General features: G+C 43.8%; 3 protein-coding genes across 11 annotated transcripts; 1 reads left to right on the top strand and 2 right to left on the bottom strand.

The window, feature by feature from the left end:
• Positions 1 to 2: 2 nt before the first annotated feature.
• Positions 3 to 9448, top strand: MILR1 (mast cell immunoglobulin like receptor 1). Of its 6 annotated transcripts, XM_009094575.4 has the most exons (9): positions 3 to 3282; positions 3374 to 3418; positions 4631 to 4918; positions 5167 to 5451; positions 5943 to 6056; positions 6496 to 6585; positions 7406 to 7468; positions 7797 to 7853; positions 9307 to 9448. In XM_009094575.4, exons 1-8 carry the CDS (start codon positions 3249 to 3251, stop codon positions 7844 to 7846), a joined length of 969 nt encoding a protein of 322 aa, XP_009092823.3. In that variant the 5' UTR covers positions 3 to 3248; the 3' UTR covers positions 7847 to 7853; positions 9307 to 9448. The 6 variants fall into 6 exon arrangements, with proteins under 6 accessions (XP_009092823.3, XP_050837290.1, XP_030089676.1 ...); XM_050981333.1 differs by lacking the exon at positions 5943 to 6056; XM_030233816.2 differs by lacking the exon at positions 7406 to 7468.
• POLG2 (DNA polymerase gamma 2, accessory subunit) lies at positions 7112 to 15491 on the bottom strand. Of its 3 annotated transcripts, XM_050981329.1 has the most exons (9): positions 14548 to 15491; positions 14030 to 14177; positions 13786 to 13891; positions 13217 to 13390; positions 12086 to 12226; positions 11182 to 11262; positions 10498 to 10598; positions 9485 to 9622; positions 7112 to 7246 (listed from the first exon to the last, which is right to left on the bottom strand). In XM_050981329.1, the coding sequence occupies exons 1-9, from the start codon at positions 15035 to 15037 to the stop codon at positions 7207 to 7209; spliced, it is 1419 nt and encodes a 472-aa protein (XP_050837286.1). In that variant the 5' UTR covers positions 15038 to 15491; the 3' UTR covers positions 7112 to 7206. The 3 variants fall into 3 exon arrangements, with proteins under 3 accessions (XP_050837286.1, XP_050837287.1, XP_030089668.2); XM_050981330.1 differs by lacking the exon at positions 11182 to 11262; XM_030233808.2 differs by lacking the exon at positions 7112 to 7246 and having other exon boundaries at positions 9423 to 9622.
• A 2249-nt stretch (positions 15492 to 17740) lies between these two features.
• On the bottom strand, positions 17741 to 24593 carry DDX5 (DEAD-box helicase 5). 2 transcript variants are annotated; one of them, XM_018918917.3, is made up of 13 exons: positions 24450 to 24593; positions 22886 to 23051; positions 22642 to 22738; positions 22424 to 22557; positions 22236 to 22301; positions 21663 to 21804; positions 21427 to 21587; positions 21105 to 21277; positions 20807 to 20917; positions 20551 to 20612; positions 20412 to 20471; positions 18935 to 19159; positions 17741 to 18416 (listed from the first exon to the last, which is right to left on the bottom strand). In XM_018918917.3, exons 1-13 carry the CDS (start codon positions 24455 to 24457, stop codon positions 18031 to 18033), a joined length of 1791 nt encoding a protein of 596 aa, XP_018774462.1. In that variant the 5' UTR covers positions 24458 to 24593; the 3' UTR covers positions 17741 to 18030. The 2 variants fall into 2 exon arrangements, with proteins under 2 accessions (XP_018774462.1, XP_018774461.1); XM_018918916.3 differs by having other exon boundaries at positions 24426 to 24588.
• Between the last annotated feature and the right edge of the window lie 323 nt (positions 24594 to 24916).

Genomic DNA, 24916 nt, shown 5'->3' with positions numbered 1-24916 from the left:
AAATAGATATAGTTAGTCCTGGAACATGTGTTGTTTTTTAAACATTTTTTCATTAAATATGTTAAGTATTGAGGGGGAGTGGGGGGGAAGTTTAACTTTTGTCAGAGGTTAGGAACCAGAAAAAAAGTTAAAATTACACCTGTGAGTAAGCTGAGTCATTAAGCTAAAAGAGCACTCTATCCTGCACTCTTACAGAAATTCCTGAAAACATTTGTCTGGAATACTTTTCATGCAGTGATATTTGAATTTATCCCAAGAGAAATGCATTAGTCACCCCAGTTTTCAGTGTTTCATCTTTTTTTTTTCTTTCTTTTTCCATTGCTGGGAGATGATTTGGAGGACAGACATACCATTTAGAAATATTTCATCTCTGGGGGATTTGGGAGCAGCTAGGGTTATTAAATTGGGTGCCCAAAAGTTCCTTTCACCTGCTGACATGTTCTTTGCAATCTGCAGTCAATTGAAAAGCATTCACTATGTCAAAATTCTCATTCATAACCAGAAGAAATTTAAAGCTACCTTAAATATGCATAGAAAAAAGATCCTTTCCTCTTCTTCTCTTATTTTTCCTCCAGAAAAACAATTCTCTCACAATCAAACACCATGTACTTAAAATAAACAGCAGACTTGCCCCCACAGCCTTTTTGAGTAGGAGTGTGAAAATCCAGTATTGAGTAACCTACCTATAAAAGTAAAACCTTTTTGCAGACAAAACAGAAGCCTCGATTTAATTCATCACCAGACATAACTATCAGTCCTTGTGATTTCTGGCAAAACTTCTGCAGACATCCACTGCAGCAGATGCTCCTCCAGACTGCAGGACCTCTCGGGATGAGAAACTGGGACTGGGAGTAACTATATATAATAATTCTTAACTGCTGAAACACACAAATTTCCTTGGAAGCCTGTGACAGAACAAAGTTCTTACTACAGAATACGATCCCAAGTTAAAGAACTGACCTTGTGAATGAGAGCTCAGTTTGGTTTATTCCCTTTCACCTGCTCACTTGAGCATTGTCACAGCACCAAGTGATCCATACTTCCCTTTCTGATGTTTTAACTTATTGTTTTGGCTGGGTGACTTCTGTTCTGTTCTGCAATGTTCTGCTCATCATTCTTTGTTAAGTTTATTCAGTTCTCCTTACATGTACAACAACATTAATTCCAGGCAGGAAATTTGCAAATCCAATAAAAAGGGAACTCCAAGCTCACACAGTACCTTGCTGCTGATATAAAACTCTTTGTACACTTGCTGAAAAAACCAACATCCTCTTAGTCCAAAGGCAATAGCCAACTCTGCCTGAAAAACAATCCAGATGGAAGCAAACTTCTCACTTCCAAACAGAAACGAGGGCTTTGGACCAGCACTTGTCTTCCCTGGACACTCAGGCTGAGCATCCTGAGGGAGCCTGCACACCATGAAAGCTGCTGGACATGAGAGATTCTGGTGACACCTAAACTTTTGTATTTTAGAAGGTAAGGCTAAATTCACAGCTCCTTTACCCACACACAAAATGAAGCAGCTTCTTAGAAAAAGCATTGAGTTGCAGGTGAGCACCAGCAACCAGGGCTCCTGAGAGCTGTTTGTGGAGGTTTCTGACAAGAGAAGGCACCCACAGCAGCAAAAAGCACAAAGAGCCCCATCCTCCCTCCCACAGCTGCACTTTCACACCTGCTTCCTGTCAGCTGCCAAAAGATGTTCCCTTCTTGGGGTTTGCTGACAGTGTTTCCACATCAGAAACATTTCTGAGAGGAGGGTGGAGACTGTCTTAAAAGAAATTTTAAAAGCAAACAAACCCAAACAAGTAAACCTCCACCAAAATTTAAAAACCAAGGAGGAAGGAAGTGCACACAGTGTTCTGTGAGGAAATTTTGCAATGCTGCAACAGCCAAGGATCGGGCAGGGATCCTGTAGGACCCAGGGAAGGCCTGCAGGGCTTGTTTTGCTGCCTTGTGAGTGGAAAGAAATAAGAAATAAGACGAGGATTGCTGTTCAGTCATCTTCTGTGTAAGCAATTGTACAACAGGGCCTGGGGGCCTGCAGAAGGCATTGCCCATGCATAGCTGACATTTACTTCACCCAGAGTAAAAAACATCTGCTTGCCAAGCCTGTCATTATGTAGCTTTGTATTACTGATTACTTCATCAAATTAGTCATTGGGTTTGTTTATGCAGTAGTGTTGAACTCAAATTCTTTATGAGATTTGTACCTTCTAGTACAAGATCTCACTTTCTTATAGCTTAATATTTGAAGCTCAACTGAAATATTTTCTTAACAATCTGGCTAGCTATAAATACTGATTAACATCTTAAAACTTCTACAGATTTCAGACTTTTTTAGACTTTTTTTAGATTATATTGCTGCTGAAAACACAGCCAGTGCCACGTACATCCTTAGTCTCAGCTATATTATCACTTGCCCTATCTCTAGCAAATATGTGTCTCTTTGATATGGATCAGTGATCTCATTAATTCCTTTCCTAGAACAGTGCTGGAAAAACTACCCTAAAGGAGGAAGGTGGGGGTTGGTCTTTCCTCCCAAGCAGCAAGTGATAGGACAGGAGGAATCAGCCTCAAGTTGCACTGGAGGAGGTTTAGACTGGATATTAGGAAAAATTTCTTCATGGGAAAGGTTAGACATTGGTTCAGGTTGCCCTGGAAGTGGTGGAGTCACCTGGAGGGATTTAAAGACATGGAGATGTGGCACTTGGGGACAGGGTTTAGTGTTGACCTGGCAGTGCTGGAGGAATGGTTGAACTTGATGCTCTTAGAGGCCTTTTCCACTCTCAGGGACTCCCTGGTTCTGAACTGCAGGGCAGGATGGCTCCACCACACAACTCAGGGGAGAAAGTGCTGCTCACATCAGCCACAGCTCAGAAGAGCAGGACACAACATCTGCCTGTGTCCCAAACTGCTGCTCATCTCAGCCACATCTCAGGACAGCAGGACACAACATCTGCCTGTGTCCCAAACTGCTGCTCACCTCAGCCACATCTCAGGACAGCAGGACACAACATCTGCCTGTGTCCCAAACTGCTGCTCCCCACTCTCTCTGCCCACTTCTCTGCCTGCCATAGGCTAAATGTAAGTGAAATAGGACAAAATTCTCCACAGAAACATGAGTAAAGATCAGCAGTGACAGCACAGTTTCCGTATTTAGAACTTCCTCAAGCCCCAGAGCCACTCCTCCATCTCCTTCAGAAGAATGAGCTCTGTCATGTAACTGCACCAGCTCTCTTGCTCAGAAAATGTTTTTTCTCACAATTCTGCTGTTTTCCTACCGTAAGCTAAGGACATGTTTCTTTCATATTACAAATCTTCCTAAAGCAGAAGCATTGCTTCTTGTCTGAAAGCTTTCTTCTTCTTCTCTTAGCTCAAATGTCTCAGCAGATACAGAAAACTACTGCAAATGGCAAAGGTAGGTTCTCTTGTTGATTTTGAGGTATGTGCTGAGATTGACTGTTAGCCAGAAAAAATGGGGGACGAATTTAAAATTGTCCAAAAATTTCATGCCAAATTAAATCTTTTGCCTCTCTGTGCAGTGAGTCAGTTTAAAAGTTTCTATACAAAGTTAACTATCTCTTTGCTGACCTGTATGTAAAGTGAAAATTGCTTTAACTTGTTAAAACATTTTTTCCCCCATGGAAATGTTGTAATTTATTTAGTCATGACTAGTTCAGTACCATTTTCTATGGAAAGACAGGTTTTTATTGCAAATTCATTTGTATAAGATCATGAAAGGAAACAAATTTGAGAGACCATCAAAGCCCTTACTGCTTCTATTCATATGTTCAATCTACTTACAGAAGGTTAGTTCTGTCTGTTAATAGACAGCAACAAATAAAATATAGCTTTTGCTTTCAGGTTCACATGCTACCTCTCAACTAATGCATAAGGTTACTTTCTCCTACAATTAATACTCCCCAATATTTGATTTCATCTTTTATACTTCTATTATTTTAATTGCTGCTGTAGCTCTAAAGTATTGTTGTTGGTTCATCTGAACACATCTGTGGACTTTGTGTGGCTGTGCCTCTTTTGCATGAACACAGGCACTGTTCATCATGTGTGAAGCTGCATTCTGGTTTTGAAAAGTTATTGAGTTGCCTGCTATCAGAGGTGGAAAAAGTATAATGGGCCATTTCAACACAAATAAGCATAGCTGGGTTGCCTGTGGTGGTGTTCACAGGGGTCCCAGGATGAGGGAAGAGATGAGAATCTTGACTCCGTGTTCAGAAGACTGATCTGTTATTTTATTATATATATTATATTAAAACTATACTAAAAGAATAGAAGAAAGGATTTCATCAGAAGGCTTGCAAGCAATAGGAATGGAATTGGAATGATAACAAAAGCTTGTGACTCTCAGAGAGTCCGAGCCAGCTGTGACTGGCCATTAATTAGAAACAACCAACATGGACCAATCACAGATGCACCTGCACTCCACAGCAGCAGATAATGATTGTTTTTCTTTTCCTCTGAGGCCTCTCAGCTTCTCAGGAGAAAAATCCTAGCAAAGGGATTTTTCATAAAATATCATGGCTACAGTTGTCAAAATATTTTAGGACAAATCTGGGGCTTTCTCGGGTCATAGGTGCAGTCAACTCACTCAGAAGTTTTTTGTTTCCAGAGATGGTGTCCAATCCCAAGCTGGTACTGGTTCAGGGGACTTTGAACGTGGTGATGGAGCAGAATGTGACCCTCTCCTGCCTCTCTCAGCCTGGATCTCCCCCTGTCAGATACACACTGTTCAAGCACAACCAGCAGGTATCTGCTTTAAACAGGTCAGACTCGAGCCCTGCACTGTTCACCCTGACCATCAGCTCTGCCAGTGATGTGGGGGAATACAAGTGCAAAGCTGAGTATAACAACTCCAGTGGTGGAAAATACAGCAACAGCCTCAACTTCACCCTCATAGGTACGTCTTGCTGGACACCTTCCCAGTTCTGCTTATTGCAAGGGCACACAGCCATCTCTTTTCTTGACTGAGGAGCTGAATTTTACTGCTGTTCTTACCTGAGGCGCTGGCAGTGCTCTCCCACCTGGCTCGTGACCCCTCCATCCTCCATGCCCAGCTCTTTTGCCAGTGTTGTCACTTCACTCCAAGTCTTGCCTGGGGCTTATCCTGCACTCTGTGATTCAGACTTTTCAGTTTTCTTTCTACAGAGCCAATCTCCAAACCAGTGCTGAGCTCACCCACCTCTCAGGCAAAGCAAGGCCAGAACGTGACCCTGTCCTGCTTCTCGGAGAACGGATCCCTTCCCATTACGTACCTATTCTTCAAAGGAACACAAAACATATCCCCCCAAAAGACAATGCAGAAGAGGGAAGCAGCTGTGATTTCTCTATTTATCAATTCCCTTAGTGACTTTGGAACCTATAAATGCAAAGCTAAAAACAGTTTCCCCAATATTACAAAATACAGCAACGGTTTCAACTTTACATTAGCAGGTATGAATAAAAGGAGGTTACCACTGTTCAAACTGGGATCACACAACATTCAGAATGTTGTAACTGTGCAACTGTTTAGCCAGATATTTTGATCCTGCAATGTGATGTTCAATTTTTTAATTTAAAAAATTGAGCTTTTAAAGTTAATGCAAAACCATAGATCCCCTGTATCCTAGATAGCAGCAGAAGTTGAAGAGACCATGGAGGATGCCTGTAAAAGACTCACTTTTACAAGAGACCCCTGGTCCACCTTGGAGAGTCTGGTTTCATTTTTCTCTCTGCTCCCATGAAAGAGCTTAACTGGCACCAGCAAGCTGCCTTCCTTCTGCTGGGGCACAGAGCCCTTGGGACTTTCATGAACAGTTACATTAAAACCAGTTAATCTAAAAGCTGAAAGAAATTTCAAGTCTTGATTTCAATTTAGAGAAAATACTTTAAATATGAAACAACACTTCATTGCATAAACACCTTTTTGTTCTTCTTTTTGGCAGAAGAGAGAAGCCATTCTCAGCCCCTGATAATTTCTCTTGGGCTGATCCTGCTACTACTTATAATAGGATTTGCTCTGGCACTTCCATTTTTCCTAATTCCTTTGTATAAAGCAAGTGAGTTACTTGAATGTCTGTTTCTTTTTCCAAAGGTCATTTATGCTGTCAATATATTTGAGTGTGTAAAGATCATATTTTCAGTAGAGTAACTCCTGGTATTTTATCATGTGGAATCTCCTCTGAAGCAGCACCAGCAGCTTAACAAGACTTTGACAAGGCCAAATCTCTGAGCTGTGTTTTAGATGAAAGATCTGGGGTGGGGGAGGCAATGCAACAGCTAATGTAATACACAAAAACATTGGAAGGAACTTGACCTCACTGGAAAGGGAAATTATTAAAATGCCCTTGGTAAAAGAATAATTTTGATTGTGAAAATAATATTACCTGAGATCTCCAAATATTAAAAAATACATCGAAACTGTTTATTTCTAAGAAATAGATACATATATAAAAATACACACACACAAAACACGTATTTTTCTTTTACAATTTGCAGAAAAATTTAAGTCTACCAGGCCCTCAATTGGCCTTACTTCAACAGTGAATGCAGAGGAGTCTGAAAATGAAATCATATACTCAGAGATTGGTAAGTTCCTGTCACCCCCTGCAGTCAGGCAGACTGGAAGGGGACACCTACTGACCCTCCTGGCAGAGGCATTATCTGAAATCCTTCAGAATCCATACCTGGCATCATCTGACAGCCACACAGCCAAAACTGCAGCTGGTTACATGAACTGAGGGTTTAATAAAAAAGGTGTAATGGCCATTTACTAAGAGACAATAGTGAGCCATATGAAGCTGTAGCAAAATCAAACTTGCATAGCTCCTGCATTCTGTTCAAAATTGTTCAGTACTTTAGTTATTTATTCAATCCTTCTTAAGTCTGGCAAGATTCAAAATAAATTCAAACTGAAATTATGAAGGGACAACAAAGCAACTGACCTACGTTAAGACATTTTAGAACTTGAATTGCAGAAAACACACAATAATGAAGACATTACCTGACAGCCACAACGCTCTGAACTTGCACATTTCTGCATTTGCCTTGAATGTGAATGACTGTTCCAAGGGGAATAAGAACCCCTCTAAACAAACCAATAACAAAGGCATTGTTTCCAATTTCTAAATATCCAAATGGAGTAACTGTCTCCAAACAAACCTGCCTTCCTGTTCATGCAGTAGGTAGAGCTCTCACTGCCCTGCTGGGTCAGCTCAGTGCTGTGCTGCTGCTTGTGCCAGGTCTCAGCCTGCAAGGACAGTGAGAAGAGCTCTGATAAGGCCCATGGATACTCCATGATTTATATTCAGTATGGAATCTCACTGCTTTGTTTCAAAATTACAGCAAAAAATGGCTGATTCAAGTTGTTTGTAATTGAGTTAATTGCTGTTCATCATCTTTAAACCAGAGCCTGTTAGACCAGAAGAAGAATACATCAACTTCTCCATTATTAGAAGAGAAGAGGAAAAAGGTGAAAACCTCAAGCTATAATATTGGAATATCTGATGCACACAAATGTGTTTTGAGGGGACTTTGCTGGGTGGAGGCAGGGCTTCAATACTTGCAATTGCTTATGAAATTGCTTAGCTACTATGGAAAAAGTAAAATAGCTTTAAAACTGTTTTGAGGAGGGGGGAGAAGAAGAAAACTCCAACAAACCATCCTATGGCAAATTCAACAGCCTCACTGGGAAACCACACAGATGTTATTAGTAACCACATGGCTGATGTAACGTTAATTCTTCTGTGTATCTGTACCAAGAAAGCAGCTATGAATTATGTTTTTCTGGCTTTTAACAGGGAAGGAAGCACGTGCTACAGTCTATTCAAAGGTCCTCATCAGAGACTGAGTACCAGGTATGATTATAATTTTTTCTGATTAAATTAATCACATACTTTTAAGAAATTTTTCAGCCCTCAAACATGCTAAGTTCCAGCAAGCTGCATACAAAGAGAGGATATTCAGATACCAATTTCCTGGCCTAGTCAGTTTGTAGACAGGGTAGCTCACTTTTGAGGCAAAATCTCTGAGCCATAGTATCTATGGTCTTCAATTTATGAGAAAAAGCAAACAGATAAAACTTAGAATTCCATGTGAAGCTTTCACACAGATTTAAGTTCCTGACCATTTAAAAATTCTGCTAAAGTAGAAACTGGATTGTTTGCGGACATAAGATAATGGAAAGGCTTTTGCCTAGTGTAACAAAAAAAGAAAAACCATCCCTCAGGCACTAGAGGATCTGTATTTGGCCTCTATGTACCTGCAAGGATGGCAATTTCTCAGTTCAACAGTACTTCAGCTCTCAGAGTAGGGATAGGTTGCTAAAATTAATTTTGGGGCAGCTGACTTCAAATTAAATTCTGTATCCTGCTACCAGCTGTTTCTAAGATGTTGCTGTGTTGCTTTAATACCATTCCATAGCCAGCTTATTTAGAATTCCATACGTTCAGTAAGTCACACTATGCTAACATTGATTATATGTAGCATAAATACTCTATACTGCAATTATTATTGCTGTTACAAATAACTCATTTATAGTTAAATGAGCACCATGTTAGCAGATGATTTTAAGGCAAGTTCTCGTGTTTTACGACACTGATGACTATCAGAGGCCATGGGTCTTGCTGCACTTTACACAGGGACTGAACAAGCTGTACAGGCACTGGAAATCTAGAGAAGATCAGAAACACACAGTTCTGTATCTCTGCAAGCTCTTGTATCTGATTTTAACCACTGTGCTTAGGTACAGGAAAAATATGATCACACATTAGTCTTTTTCCATCATTTTGTACACACAGATATTTTGTCCACAAAAAATACTGGTTAAAAATATTTGTATCTGTTACTCTGTTACTCTTGGTAATATATTTCTGATTTTTTTATGTTTATCAAGTGCAAGATAAAGTAGCTTACATGTTTAAGAACTGAAGTCATGTGACTAAAATACATTCCCACAAACAGGACAAAGATACCTGTTAATAATAAATCTATTCCTGCTGTTCCATCAAACATCAGTAGTGGTCCATGTAGCATTGGGAGGCTTTGCTGACACCCAACATAAAAATTATAAAAGAGCATTAATGCAGAGAGAAGATACCAATGTTATTAAAATATTTAAGATTTGGAAGTCTTTTATATAAAATACCATTTTCCAGCAGAGATCACAATTGTGTCAGCAATACAGAGGAAAGCTGAATTTTTAGTTTAGGATGGAGCACTTTCAGTATGATACTAAAATCAAAGATATGAACAAGAATATGGTTAGCCTTACTAATAAGGGACACGTTTTTCTCTTCCCTTTTTCCAAAGCAACCTGGAAGACCCAGATTTGACAGAAAACAGATGCACCACCAAGTTCTAGCAGAACTGTTTGCAGAGAAACCACTGACTCCATAACAACGCTGAAACCAATTCAGGCAAAGATGTCTAAGAAAATACTTTTATTCAACAAGTTTAAGTTTACACATTTTTGGCTGATGTAACATACTTAGTTAGAAAGTCCTTCAGCCTGGAAATGTGCATCATTTCCTTCATGGTGGTATCTCTGCTTCTCAGCTGGACCACTCCATTCTCTAGAGTGCCATCACTTATCAAGACCATGAAGGGAATACTCATCTCATCATACCTGAAGAGAGAAGAACCCACCTGTTACTGGTTTTGGTGCATGGAAAAAAATGAGATAACATACATACAAATGACCATAAACTGTACAAATTTAGTTTTGCTGTATTGCACTAAGTCTGGTGTGACATCTCCAGTTTTCTTGTTGCCATTCCTTGCTTTCCTTATTACATTTCTTAAAATTAATTAGCTACTTTATTATATAAAAAGAATCTTTTTCAGTAACCTAATAAAAGAGTATTTTTCTACAAGCAGAATTTATCTTTGTTTTACTGCACATGAACAAGAGGTTGCATTTATTTTCTCTCAGAAAAAACCACTCATCACTATGCTCAAGATGCTCTGACATGAGAAGCCATATGCCCCAATCCACTCCTGATCAACAAATCATAATGAAGCCCCCAAATGGAATAGGTGTTTTTATGTCCACAAACAGTTCCATCACATCACTAATGGCAGTGGTTCCAGACGTGGAAGAACTGTCAAGTTCAACACAGTGGGTTTTTTGAAAGAGTGCTTAAAGAATGAAACACAGAATCAGACCAGATGCAAAAATGGGGTGAGGGCGGGAAACAGTTCTGCAAGCTTACAATTCATCTGAAGAAATTTGCTTTCTACATGAGAGGTTTTAAAAAGGCATTTCACTGTCCCAGGGAAATAACATGTGAAAGGCTTCTACTTCAATTCATTTTAAAAATTAGCTGATATATTCTTTTCATTATAAAACTACTTGAATCCAAGTCTGTAGTTTGGGATCCACACCTTCAGTCAGTAACTGCACTCAATGACTTCCTACTGAAAAAAGAATATTTACAGCAGTCCACAGAAAGTTATCTTTGACCTTCACAGTTTAATTTACAAAAGTCTGTTTCTCCTTACTTTGTATAAAGATGTTCCAGAGACACGTGCAGAGTTTCCAGATAACCCGGCCATACAGAAATTCCATTTTCTGTCAGTTCATTGAACAATCCTTGACAAACCTGTGTTCATTTAAAAACTTAAGTTAAAAGTCAGACTTTGAGAGCTGAAGCTCCATACAAAGAAACCATTAAAACTCTTAACAAGGGTGGCATTAACATTCCTAGCTGGTGTTTATTTGCTAGCTGAAATAATCTCAAATCAGAAAGCAGCCTTGGCAGTTCTGTCTCCACTTCTGTTTAAAAACATGCCAGTGTAAGTTTCCTCCCTTCCACAGGAACTTCATGACTGACTTAAATGAAAACTTTTAAAAATCCTTCTGAACGTGTGACTCATGTATTAAGATCATTCTGAAAGATTAAGCTGAGAGGGATGCTGTTTATTTATGTTCCTTAATTTTGCATGGAACAAGCATCAGCTGTAATGTACCAAAGACAATCTGTCCACACAAGGAACTGCCTGCAGTGAATTCCTTTGGCTGTGACCCACAGGCTGCAGAGTAGGAGCACCATGAACTCTGCACAACCAAGCATCTCCAGGAGTCAAAGCAGCAGCATGATTTTCCTCAACATAAACAGTGTCTGAACTGTAACACATTACATGGAGAGTCAATGCTCAAAATTAAAATACTCTCTTAAAACATACCTGCCTCAGCTCTGTTGTGGGACCTTTTCCTACATCCAAGGCCACTTTAAGGGGTGCTAAGCAAGGATGAAGCTTAAGTACCTAATAAATTTACAAAAACCAACAGATTACTAAATGTATTTATCAAGCAATTCTAAACTAGGAAATACCAATTTTAAAAAAATTAAATTAAGGTTTTGAACATGCAAAAATTTTCTTACAGCACAAAGTCTTGAATTAGAAGCAAACTGTATTTTATGCAATAAGCACACAGCCCAGCTACATTCACATGGCAGAAATTACTCTATTTTGGCTAAGCTCCAGAAAAGAGATGAAAATTTGTTTGCAGAGTTCCATCATCTTGAATGGAGCCAGAGTGATGAGAGCCAGCCCAGCAGGCAGCTCCCATCCAGTCTACTGCCTGCTCTTCAAGCCCAAACAACTGCCTGGGTAACAGGCACTGACAGCCAGCACTCCAACTCCAGAAAACAGGGTAAAAGTGGGGAGAGTGATGCTCCTTGGGGAGATGCCCCATTACCACCTGGGACCCACTTTCTCTACTCTTCTCAGCCACTTTCAAATGCTGCTGGAAAAGACAAGCTGCTCTTTCCCACAATCTGCAGCTACATTCCAATTTCTCCTAACCCCATCACTTGCATGGCCAAGATCCTACCTACTGATCAGAGAGAAGGGTAAAACAGGAAAAGGAGACCTCAGAATGAGAAAAATTGCTCATGTGGGTGACAGGGACCACAGAAGCTGTGCCATGGGGCCAGCCTGGTGCTGCCAGTGAGAGGGTTGAGTCTGCACCTATTGGGAAGGGATCAGGATGGCCACGTGGAAAAGGAAACATTGCCATACTTGAATTTACCACATTGTCTAGGGGGGTTGTACTTATTAACTGACATTTTCTACATGAAGTTACCTTTCTCTGAGAATTTTTCTTTGCTGTTAATGGATTCTCAACTACTTGTAGAGAATCAAAGAGATAAGCTAACACTCCTCGGTCCAGATTCCCATTCACAGACAGAACATGAGGGATGACATTCTTCCTTCCATCTCGGCCCTGAAGAGAAAAAACCCACACAGGAAAACATCAAAGATTGTCCCCAAAAGCTTTTTGCTTGCTTTAAATGTATAATGAGACACTGAACTCAAGCACTCTTATTCCATTTAAAATACAGAGATTTATTTAAAACATTACCAGCAATTTTAGCAGTGTATCTGTAACCAGGTAAGGCTGTAGCAATGGGGAAAGCAGGTCAGGGCAGGTTGGGATTAGTTTTTTTGCTCGGCCACTTTGATCATAAATTTAAATCTATGGCAAATACATTTGAAACTCTGCATATTCTTTTGGAGGTTTGTAGATTACTTCCAAATGACCATGAGTCCCCACATTCTGAGAAATCCCTATGTAACCCAGTTTTGTAGAAATAAACTGCAAAAGCAGGAAAGACAGGTCTGTCAGGAGAAGGAGAAGGCTGCAATTTTCTAGTAAAATACAAAGTTACTCTGATTTTATCTATTCAGCCTAACTCCAAACATTGCCATTTATTAGGTTTGTTCCTCTTCAACATATTCGGTGGAGACATTTCCCTCTGGTCCATCCCTCCCTTTTCTATAAAGCTATTTTTATAACCCATTAATTTATAAAATCTTCTAAATACATGAAAGCAAACAAGCTACAGCAAGAAAGAAAACTCCTCACATTTACAGGCTATTTTTGATGCAAACTGAACAGTGCAAAACACAGTCTAAGTTTTTGTTTCCATTTACCCACAGATACAGGTAAAAGCTATGCCACTGATAACAGCTGTCTGTCAATAGGGCTCATTTCTAATTTTGAAGAATCCCTTGTTAAAAAAAAAAAAAAAGTACCAAACACTATTTTATCACCTTTGAAAATGATGGTTTGACTGCAGAGTATCAACTTTACTGTTCTTGCAGCAAATGAATAAAAGGCCAGCCACATGCTAAGCAAGTGGATAAGCAAAGAAACCATTTCTCTCACATAACCATCTTGATCAGGAAAGATGTTTAATACAGTAAAGCTTACAAGTAATTTGGATCTCTCTCCTGGATACAGCTGTAACAGTTCAGTATCACCAAGGTTCTTGAGTGTTTCTATTGTTTCTGTCCCCCAGGGAAAGCTATAATGTAACTTAAATCCTCTTCTGCCTTCTTCATCCTGAAAGTCACTGCTGCTGAAGTTAGATGGGCCTACAGCAAACTGCAAATTAAGAATAACAGGCGATCACTACTGCAAATCCCATAGTAACTACAAAAATCAAGTCTGCAATGCAAAATGAAGCTTGGGTCATTTTAGTCATCATCATTTTCTGATTTTCAGCAAAAGGCTTTTATCAGTTAAAGCCCAAATCTCCTGGTTGTTTTATGGCATTTTCATCTCACATCACTGACAAACACAAAACACTTTGTCTTTCTGCAAGTCACATTATAAACTAGTTATCAGGTTTGTCATCAACTTCAGTAGCTTCTACATTTCCACGAGAAATGCACTGAGAACAGGCCAGCGATGTAAGGCCCTAAAACAAACCAGGGTGACTGTTCTCCCCAAGGCATAAAGGAACAGGCCAAGATTCCCCACGGATATTCTGCTGTTACCTTTCTCCACCACTGGAGCCTCTGGCGTAGCCAGTAATCGAGCCACTGTCCTGCAGTTCTGGGAGAACTAAACCAGGCAAGCAGAGACGTGGTCCTCTCGCCTATTCTTTAAACAACAGCAAGGGCAGCAAGTTAACACCTTGGGAAATAACAGGGGAAAAGCAAGAAAGAGCGTTCAAAAATAATCCAAAAGTGAAACAGTTGATTTAGGTACAATAAGGGATTAACTCCTCTATTACTCTACCTTGTAAGGTTTTTGTTGTGCCGTTCATTTCCTGAAACAGAATGTTCACTTTCTGGAACAGAATGAAAGCACACTCCAATTTGAGCAAGGCCACAGGGCAGTCTTTTGTTCACCAGCTCTAAGCAGCTGACATATTGCGCCAGAACACCTACAAAAGACAAAGCCCTGTTTTTAGTGGCCACGGGAAAGTTTCTGATGTTTTAATTCTACCAAGACCAAATTAAGCTCATATTATACACGTGTTGTTTGTACATGCAGTCCCACTATCTTTACTAGCACTGATGCTTTGCAGACATGGGCTCAGCAGGCTGGTTCCTCTGAGCACGTTGATTTCAATGTGCTTTTCCCCGAATTACAGGGGGCGTATCCGCGGCCCACCTGTGCTGGTCAGGTCCTTGAAAAGCACACATATTCACAGCCTACAGAAGGAACATTCCCACCGCACCAACGTAGCTGGGAAAATCCCTTAAATGCAGTTGCTTCACTCTGCAGGCCGAACAGAGCCGCCCGGGACCTACCGGGCAAGAGGCTCTCACGTAGCAGCCCCGCGGCCCCCAGTACTTCTTCCAGGGCTGGGCCGCCAGGGCTCTGCCCACAGCCCTGGAGGGCTTCGCGCAGAGTCTCCGGGTGCAGCAGCCGCAGACCCTGCGCGTCCCGCAGAGCGCCGGGGGGGCCGTGGAGCGGAGCATCCACGGGGAACACCTGCTCCCGCACGGGCAGCGCCGAGTCCCACCACTGTGCCGCCAGGTTGGCGCGCAGCGCCGCGCCCAGCGGCCCGAAGCCGGGGTGGCGGCCGCTCAGGTAGGCGCTCCAGGGCAGCGGCCCCGCGCCGCCCCGCAGGAAGAGCCGCCGCCAGCACATCTCCAGCAGCTCCGCCTCGGAAGCACCGCCGCCCTCCGAGTACGGCCTCGCCGAGCACCCGGGCGGCTCCTGGACTCGCCACCGCCTCGGCTGTCCCAGGGCGGCGCGGCCGCACCAGCGGCAGCCTTGGCGGTAGCCCAGCGCCATCTTGCCGCTCCCTCACGGCGGGGCTGGAAGGGGAGAGGGGGAAGTGTGGGGGGGGGTGGTGGGGGGGGGGGGTCGGGACAGCTATTGCGCACGCGCAGCGCCCCGCGCGGGAAGCTGGGGGAAAGGGGAGCGGTATGGCGGCCGCGCGTGCGCAGTAGAACCATCGCGGCCTCGCCGCGACTGCAGGCCGAAGGTCAGGGACCGTCCGAGGTGAATTTTCTGTCCCCAGGCTGAATCTTCCCACCTTTTGTCACCGTAATGATGCCGTCAGATAACTTCTGCTAAAGGAATTGACGTCTTGGAGCTGAATTTTCTCGCCTTTTGTAAACATAACTATTGCTGTTATGTAACTTCTACAATAGAAGTTGCTTAATAAAAGAACTCAAGCATTGGGTAAGATCACATCACACAAATAAACATACGCTGAGTAGGAGGAGAGCGTGCATTAGATAGGTGGGTTTGTGTACCTTTGCTGTAAAAAAGATACAACTTTTTACCTCTCCGTGTGCTTGATAGGTGTAATCAACCTTGAGCCCTGTCCGAATAACCAAACTCGCCTCAAGAGCTCCCAGCATCGGCAACAAGCCCGCACGTGCCAGGGTCGCATCCGGCCTGCCCCTGTGGGACAGGGACGGCCAGGGCTCGCCAGCACCACGGACTGGGAGGGGGACAATGCGACAGACCCTGCCCTTGCTGTCACCCGAACACGCTGCAGCTGCACGGGGACATTCCTGGGAAAAGCCCCCCTGGAGCCCACCGCACGTCTTGGACACATCAAAGCAGCAGGCAGAGCTCAGGCGGAGGCGCCACGGCGGAGCAGCTGCCAAGTGCGCGGGCGAGGCCCTGGCTCCCCGCGGCCGCTGGGCTCGGCGCCGGCAGCGCAGTGGAAATTTCCATCGTCGCTGCAGCCCGAGCTGGCGGCGGGGCCGGGAGGCGGGGCCGCGGCAGGAGCCATTCCGCGAGCCGCGGCAGGAAAGGCTCGGGTTGGGATAATCCCCGCGCCGGTCCGGGCGGCGCAGCCCCCTCCCCCGGGCCCGGCGCTGACAGCCGCTTTAGTAGGGCACTGGGTCAGTGGCAGGAGCTGCTACTCCCGCCTCAACAAGAACTGCATGCAAGTTTAGTTCGAAGGCAGATTTACCATGAGCTCAATTCTGCCGGAGCAGCACTGGCAGCAATGTCAAAGCTGCTTTGAGCTCGTTTCTTTTCATTATTTTATGTGCAAATGTTCTATTTTCCCCCTCAGGAAACACTGCCCCACACAAAGGGTCGTTTGGAAAGAGTTGTAAAATACACGGAGGAAACCTCTTCCTGCGGTTTAGATATTACACCACTGTTAAAGACTCTCATATCTCAATTTTAATGCACAAGCTCTAAATGTTCCATTTTTTGAATAGTAAAAAAAGCCCAAACTTTACAAAACCAGCTTTCAAATGCATTTTGTTTCAGGCCACTGACATGGAAACCTAAGTATTAAGTCATACTTCAGTGATAAATAATCTACTTCCTTGTTTTTCACCCCTGCTGACACTGAGCAGTGTTCCAAAACAAATAAATGAGAGAAAAACCCCACCCCTTCTCCCCCCCTCCCCCCAAAAAAACAAAAATACATTGCCACCTGCAGTTTTAGACTGCAGTGGGGTAGTTCCAAAGTTCCAAGCCTCGAGCTGCAATTCTCAAAGCAGGAGTGAAGGATCACAAACTACTGTCAAGTGATAGAACTTCACAGAAAAGGAGGAAATATAAGAGGCAGATAAGGCTGCATTAGAGAACATCACAAGCTGAGTCTCAGAGGGAAACAAGGACAAGTAATCGAGGACTGAGCACAGACTAAGCAAAAAGATCTAAGTGCAAAACCAAGTTAACTCAGGTTCAAAACAACATAAAAAGAATCTTGTAGAGTCAACCTTTAACACATGAAGTGTTGTTAAACTTAAAACTCATCACTGTTACTGATAAAACAAGAGGGAGGAACTGAAAATTAGTATTAACTCGAATTTAAATATACCATGCTTGAAAGCATTAAGCACTTTAACCCCAGGATCAAGATTTATGCTGTTCCTTTACTCAGCATGGGCAGTGCTTCGAGATTAGAGAGTCATTTGCACATATTAAAAGTCGTTTAAAAAAAAAAAAAAAATCCGTGAGGACAATTGTCATGGATCAACAGCCCACTTCCCTCCCACCACCTCCATAAAGAAATCACTGCTCAATACCAGTTTAAGTATAACTTGAAGTTTTAATACTAAGATCTTCCCGTTTCTCTGAAGCTCAGAAGCCTGCATGCTAACTCACAACGCCTGGCAGCTGTGGGTACACAACACTCAAGCCTGGTCTGCACATATGCTCATGTGAAGGCGACGGTTACGGTGCTGCAGAAGCTTCCTACGCTTGTAGCAGCTTGTTAGCAACACCACTACAGAGTTTTGATCTTTTCCAAGAACTGGCCCTATGCTAGTGAGACAAGGAAGAACACTGCTTCCAATACTTTCTTAGAAGCCAGCTTAATTTTCTTCCCCATCAAAGCAGAGCCTGCCATGCTAAGCAATCTAGCCCAATCAAGGCAAGGCTGGTATTTGTATAAGCTTAAATGTTTAATCAGACACAGTTGAGAAACCTTTCTAGAATTTAATATAAAAACATTTGACATTTTTCATTAATGTAAAGTTGTGCACATGTTGAGAAAATTGTCATCTGAAAGAAAAATCGGTCTTCAAATATCTTTATTGGAAGGCCATGCACTGCCTTCTGTTACTGTATTTCAAATCACTGTACATTTACTTTGAAAACACTGTCTGCATTTTCTAGTACAAAAAACTAAAAATTGTTTCAGGAATGTAGAGAAATATTCAACTTAAATAGCGAAAAAGTGCACCATAATTACTGCTGCACTGCAGTCATTTCTGCATTTCCCATTTCTTAAATAACTATCCTGTTTTGATAACACACAATATAAAGAGCAATTATGAAAAACTGAGACATTTAAATACACTAAGTTATTGAGAATAACTTGTGGGCATGGGGTAACCTATCATAGGAGCAGCACCAGTGGCAGGGTAGGCATACTGCTGCTGATTCATGCCATTGTGCATGTTGGCAATGTTACTGCCGTACTGCTGCTCGTAGCCGTTCTGGTACGCTCCTGTGGGGTTACCGCCGGCCCTGAAGCCGGCCTGCATGCCTGCAGCTGCAAAGCCATTCCCAAAGGGAGTTCCATTGCTGAAACTCTGGGCGCTGTAAGCCCCGTTTTGGGTTTTTGCTCCGAAGTCTCTCTTGCCTAGCGCACCATAGGTTCTCTCAAAGTTCTCCCTCTCTCTAAAACTACTAAATCCACCCCTTTTGCCCGCAGAGTATCTGTCACGTCGGTCACCTCGGGAACGACCTAGTGAGAGAGACAAGACAGTTACCTGTATTATAAAGGCTCTTCAGTTCAGTTAAGCAGCATTTATTTTCTGTCCCAACAATTGAAACCTACTATAAAAGCTTTTCAAGTACTCGCTGGACTCCAGTCAGATAAAGCTGTCTCGCTTTTAAGGAGTCATACACTCTCCCCCGTAACACAAGTTGTGGCATCAAGGCAAAAAGTGACTTTTACCTTGCCAGCAGGACACCTGGGTCCATCTCTCTCTCCAAGCCAAAGGAGACAAAGCCACAAAACTGAGTCCAGTGTTTTATTTCAGGGCAAGTAAGAAGTATCTCTTTGGCCTGCCCTAACCATAGGTGCATAGGCTGGGAGCATCTGGGTGGCTTTTGCATTAATAAATACCTTCTGAGGTCACAGTAACCTGTAACTAAACCACCTTCCACATTTACTTTTGAAGAGAGTCTGAAGGTGGAACATGAACTTTCCATTTTGTTCTGAGAGAAAAGCTATGCACCAAGATAAAGAACAGCCCTTACCTGAACCTCTGTCTTCAACCAGCTGGAGCAATTTGGGGTTGATGGCTTGATTAGCCTCCCGAAGCACAGAGATGAGGTCATTTACTTGCTTAATATTGTTAGGAGTAAAGAATGTGTATGCTGTGCCTGTTTTGGTACTGCGGGCAGTTCGTCCAATTCGGTGGATATAGTCCTCTGAGGAGTTAGGGTAGTCATAATTGATGACAAATTTCACATCTTCCACATCTGTAAAGTGTTGCAGTGTGGCAAAAAGCGAGGTACAAAGTTTTGCACACCACAACAGCCAAATCGAAGATAAACATTAGACAAGAGTATTTTAAAGGGAATAATGGCTGCAAAGAACAGTGTTAGAATCATCCATTTCTGCAAGAGCATAGTGGAAGAGAAAAGTTACGCACACTCCGTCTGATCCCGTTCTCATCACCCACCCTGTGATCCAAAACCTTACCATAAGGAGTGTGCATTTGCTTGTCATTCCCAACTCAAGTGTCCCCTTTACAAATCATCAAGTGACATCTGAAAGCTTCTTGCAGTAGGGCCACTAAAGCTCACAGCAGCCTCTTCATGTGCTCATTTGAGGACCTTAGAGTAAAAACATACAAGGTCCTTCACATACACACTCATTAGAAGCTCAAAAAAAAGGGGCCACACTGCTCGTCTTGCCAAGACCTTTGAACTGCAGCTGCAAGAAAAACATACCTGTCCCCCCAAAGTCACCAAGTTGTTTTTATGCACTGTGTCTTGTCTAGGCAAGCGCTTCCAAGAAGCCAGGGTTCACTTGAGAATGGGTCTCTCTCTGGCAGGTCTCGACATGACGACTACGTATAGGTGGAGGAACTTCAACTTTCAAAGGCATTGAAAAGCCATTGCTTTCCTGCCCCACTTGTTAAAGTGAGAGGTGGACTTTTATTCTCAGATTTCATGTGCCAGTACTCACCAATTTGTACAAGGCTTAGTACATTTTAAAAGCTGCTCTCTCCATTTCATGGTTGAAAAAAATTTCAGAGAACATTGAAGTTTAAAATTATGTTCTTCAACATTTCAAAAAACTCACTGAAATTCAAAGACCCACAGATCACAGCAGACAGTATGCACAAAACTAACAGTACTGCACCATGGCAAATCATGCAAAGCATGGAGAGAAGAGAAATACCAGGGCAAAGTGAACTGTGAATGAAACTGCTTATTTCATGAGAGAACAGTTTATGGGGTAGTAGTTTAAAGGATGATCTTTGCCTTTTGAAGATTACTGGCACACAATGCTCTCAGCTTTCACCTCTCTATTTGACTGGAAGCAGCCAGCCGATCATTTCCACTAGTCCTCCATCCCCCTCGAGTCCTCCGATTGTCATGCCTAGGCCTTGCCACAAAGACTGCACCTTTATGTGAAGAAAACTTAGAAAAATGCAGAGGTTAAAGAAAGCAATAGACTTTCTTTAAAAGCTTTGGGCAACTGGCATTACAGAGTTTTACTAACCTAGACCTCTGGATGCAACATCTGTAGCAATCAGGATTGGTGCTTTTCCATGTTTGAATTCTGTAACACAAGAAGTGAATCAATTTTTTTCCTTGAACAGTACACATTAGATGCTTGTAGAAACTGCTGAAACACTCACCATTTAGAACCCAGTCCCGCTCCTGCTGGCTTTTATCACCGTGAATACCCATCGCTGGCCACCTGAAAACACAGAACTTGACTGACCCAAAAACACTCCTTTGGTGGTTTCATTAGTCAAAGACAGGCCTACTGGCAAATTCCAGTCTGGGCATTGTAGCTGACACCTGCTGTCACTGACTGTTTTGATTCTTAACTGTGGTATCAAGAGCGCACACACAAGACTATAGCTCAGTGAAGTTCCAGCTGCTACTCACCCATCTCTCCTCATTTTTCTGGTAAGATCATCACAACGCCTTTTGGTTTCCACAAAAACAATTGTTTTGTTTTCCTTCTCGCTCATGATTTCTTCCATCAAACGAATAAGCCTGTTTTTAAGAAATTATGGTTAGAGCTTAAGACTGCTTTCTACCATACAAGTTTAAAGTGATTTCTTGCCTTTAAATTGCCTCAGACTGATGTCAAAAAATCCATCAATATAAGGCATTCACTCCACAGTTCATAAAGTAAAACTGACAGAAAACACTGAATGCTTTGCCCCCAAGGTCTACTTACTTGTCATCTTTCTCTACATCATGACACACATCCACAATCTGAAGAATGTTGTGGTTTGCACTCAGTTCCAGTGCACCAATGTTGATGTGCACATATTCTTTTAAGAAATCTTCAGCCAGCTGCCTCACTTCCTTAGGCCATGTGGCACTCCACATCAGAGTCTGCCTGTCAGGCTAGAAAAAGATCAATGAAAGATCAGTATGGGGTTAAGTTAAATGTTCAACCAAAACCACCCAGGCTTGCACTGCCCTTCCTTTAACAAGGGTAGTGGCAGTCGTTTATATCTGCTATAGTGATAAATGCATAAACCACTTATACTCACTCTTATCTGATCCACAATTTTTCTGATCTGAGGTTCAAATCCCATGTCAAGCATCCTGTCAGCTTCATCAAGGACAAGGTAAGTACACCTCCTGAGATTGGTCTTTCCAGCTTCTAGGAAGTCTATAAGTCTTCCAGGCGTTGCAATGCAGATTTCCACACCTAAAACCAAGCAGTCCCATCAGCTGAAGCAGTTTCCACATTGCCTCAGAGAGATGCACCGAGGCTGATCCATACCTCTTTCCAGGTCACGGATTTGTGGTCCCTTTGGAGCACCTCCATAAATACAAGTGGACTTCAAACGACATGCTCTGCTGTACTCTGCAGCTACCTGCTGCACTTGTTGGGCCAGTTCACGGGTTGGTGCCAACACAAGACACTGGAAATAGGATGCCCATTATTAGTTCAATACCCATTGGAAGATCCTAGTCTTGAGACTAATTCTGAGTGTGAAGTTCAGTGCCAGATTGACTGACGCAGATTTAAATAGCCAAAGAAGCAAACCAAGTCACCTGGCATGTGTACTACCACCAAACACTGACCAAACATGTGAAAGATACCTGAAAGTCAATAGCTTCCAGGAATAGCAATTTCCGAAACATAACCCAAAATCAAACCCTGTTTTGTACTGTTTTCAGGACAATCCCATCAGAGTTAATAGAATCTGCTTGGGAAACTACCCCAGCAGGGAACCACTTTATTCCAATAGAGAAACAGAATGCAGCTATGCACTCTTATGAGCATGACCAACTGAGACTGTAGAAAACAGTCCTCAGAAATTAAAATCCCCTTTAATTTAGGAATACTCACAATAGGTCCATCTCCTCGCTCCAGGAATGGTTGATGATTTATATGCACAATGGCAGGCAGTAAGTACTGTTTGGAAGAAAGAAAAATCTCATTACAATCTCTTCCTTGAAGTGTTCACCCTGCACTAGACTACACCATACTGACACTGCTGAAATCCAGCAGTATTTCAGGCTATAATCAAAACTTACTGAGAGTGTTTTCCCTGATCCAGTCTGTGCCACTCCAACCATATCCAATCCACTCAAAGCAACAGGCCAACCTTGTGCTTGAATAGCGGTTGGTTCAGTGAAGTTCTGCCTCTGAATTACTTCCATAACATTTGCTTGAAGAAAAAATTTAAACATATAGATTCAGATGTTGCCCTCATCCAGTCTGAAGAACAACCAGTAAACTGGTCTTCACTTACCAGGGAAGTTTGCTTCATAAAAGTTGATAATTGGTTTTGGACAGTTATGGCCCCTAACTGTGACCTCTTTGCTCGCTCTGTACTGCTCAACTTCTTGCTGCAAAACAAAACACCCATTATTGGAAATAAGCTCTGATACTGAAGTTGTATTTTAAGTTACCCCATCTGTGCCTGCTGGGCCCCATGACCCTCAACATGTTTGCACTTTCTATTTACTTTTGCTAGAGCCAGATCAGGTACATACCGCAGTACGTCTAACTACATCCGGATGTTCTTGGTAAAAGTTCTTCTCAAATTTGGGCAGCTCATCCAAGTTCCATTTCTTTTTCGTAAGTTTCTCCCCAGGGTTTCCAAATTTCTTCCCAGAGAGAGGTCCACCTCTACTTCCTCCAAAACGAGGGGCTCCAAACCTAGACAAAAAGAACACATCATAGAATGCAAGAGAAACATTTTGGTCCTTTATCTGAGCAACTGCACCACCATCTCTGCAGTCCAACCATTACTTTACAATTCAGTTGTATAAACTCTACCAACTGAAGTTTCAGGACACTAGAACTTTAAAAACCGTATTTTAAGCTGCAGATGCCACGATCTGCTTCGCCACAAGTCTTACTTACAAGCCAAAATAACGTGTCTTTCCAATTTCCATACAATGCAATTGAACAGCAAGTTACAACAAGCGTTAAAACCTTGGCACTACCCCGTGATCAAAATGGTTTCCCGTCCCAGTGACACTCCTATTGCTGAAAGCGGGCAGGGGCGGTTACGAAACCTTGAGATAACTTTCCTGTAAACCGTTGTTTTGCATGTACCAAAACCCTGACTTCTTTAAACAAGGGTGTTTTACGAGAGCATGCGCTTTATTAGCATTTCAGGTTCGTTCCTTCCGCTCGGAGAAGGCTGATCTCGAAAGCCCCGAGGCGCGGTTCGGTGCCGCGCTGAGCCGCGCGCTGGATCTGAGCGCAGAGCTCCCTCCCCCGCCCCGATCACTTCCCAATTTCGGCCAGGCGAGCACTGGGAACGATCCTTCCCAGCACAACACAGCGCTTGCCGAGCGACCGCTGCTTCCTGCCAGCGCTGTTTCCTTTGTCTCTCATTTCTGTCTACGCCACATTTTCCAGCCGCTGCCATTTTAGAGCCGGGGCTGGGCGGGGGGAGGAGGAGGAACAAAGGCAGCAGCAGCACAGCCGGCATTTTGATTCCCCTCAGCCACCGCATGGCGGGGCCGGCCATTAACATCCGCTTACACAACACAAAGCGGAGCCGGCCGGCTCCTGCCGGCCACAGCCTGAGACTTAGGAGGGGGAAGGGAGGGGAGGGAACCGCCCTGCCGAGAGCTCCCCAAGGCTTCGGTACTACCAACCCACTGACCCACAAACCTCCAGCCCGCCCGCCGCTCTCAGCGGGGTCATCGGGCTCTGGAGGGACCGTCTGTGCTGGGGCGGGCGTCCCCAGGGGGTTGGGGCGAGTCTCTTCCTTCCCAACAGAAAAAAAAAAAAATTAAAAAAAAAATTCCCCCGCGCTATTCTCAGCGGTAGCACACCCGCGGGGGGGGCTCTGAGGCGAAGGAACGGATAGTCATCCACTATCGGTGGCCTAAAAAAGCCCAATACCATCCCACGGCCACCCCTCGCGGCGGGAGCACTCTGAGGGAAGGGCTCAGGGCCCAACCCCCGCCCCGCCGCCATCTTAAAACGTCTGAAAAACAACCCCGAGAGCCCCACGGGCAGGCTCAGAGTCCGGACGCTGGCGGCGGCTGGCGCCGGCCGTGCCCCCGGACTCACCCTCTATCCCTGTCGCTGGAATACCCGGGCATGGCGATGGTGGCGGTGGGCGAGGCGACTCCGGTCACTTAGAGCGGGTGGCGAAGGGTCGAACAAGATCCGGCGCCGTTGGCGGGGGCCGCTCACTGTGGGCGCCCGGCCGCGCGGACGCCGGTTATATATGGGGCCGCGGGGGCTGCCGGGAGTCGGCGCGTGACGCACGCGCGAGCCCCACCCCCGCCGTTATGTAAGCGGCCCGAACCGGCCTGAGGCCCCGCCCCCTTCCGCGAGGGCGTGGCCGCGGTTCGCCCGGCTGACCGGCTTTGAGCTCGCGGCCGGAAGTGCCCCTCCCCCCGCCCGCGCCTGCGCGGGGCCGCTGCGGGCGGGAGCCTCGTTCTCGCTGAGGGCACCCCGGCCTGAGGGGGACGGAAATGGAAATGGAGAATTTTCTCTTCCAGCCTCCATAAGTGCAGGCTTTCGGCTGCCTGGCATGTTCAGAACGCAGCTCAGCT

This window comes from Serinus canaria, chromosome 18, assembly GCF_022539315.1.
Source record: "Serinus canaria isolate serCan28SL12 chromosome 18, serCan2020, whole genome shotgun sequence".
Taxonomy (NCBI): Eukaryota; Metazoa; Chordata; class Aves; order Passeriformes; family Fringillidae; genus Serinus; species Serinus canaria.
This window is presented reverse-complemented; position numbering and strand designations above follow the sequence as displayed.

Bases quoted from the DNA above. Each gene is read 5' to 3' on its own strand.
- POLG2 (XM_050981329.1), bottom strand. From the start codon at position 15,037: ATGGCGCTGGGCTACCGCCAAGGCTGCCGCTGGTGCGGCCGCGCCGCC. The intron at 13,892-14,029 runs GTAGAGTAATAG...TGTTGTTTAAAG, and splicing joins CACAACAAAAACCTTACAAG to AATAGGCGAGAGGACCACGT. The intron at 11,263-12,085 runs GTAACTTCATGT...TAAATTTATTAG, and splicing joins AGAAAAATTCTCAGAGAAAG to GTACTTAAGCTTCATCCTTG.
- MILR1 (XM_018918918.3), top strand. From the start codon at position 3,249: ATGTTTTTTCTCACAATTCTGCTGTTTTCCTACC. The intron at 4,919-5,166 runs GTACGTCTTGCT...TTCTTTCTACAG, and splicing joins CCTCAACTTCACCCTCATAG to AGCCAATCTCCAAACCAGTG. The intron at 5,452-5,942 runs GTATGAATAAAA...TCTTTTTGGCAG, and splicing joins TTTCAACTTTACATTAGCAG to AAGAGAGAAGCCATTCTCAG.
- DDX5 (XM_018918916.3), bottom strand. From the start codon at position 24,457: ATGCCCGGGTATTCCAGCGACAGGGATAGAGG. The intron at 22,558-22,641 runs GTAAGTGAAGAC...TTTTTCTTCAAG, and splicing joins TTATGAAGCAAACTTCCCTG to CAAATGTTATGGAAGTAATT. The intron at 21,588-21,662 runs GTATGGATCAGC...GCTTGGTTTTAG, and splicing joins AATCCGTGACCTGGAAAGAG to GTGTGGAAATCTGCATTGCA.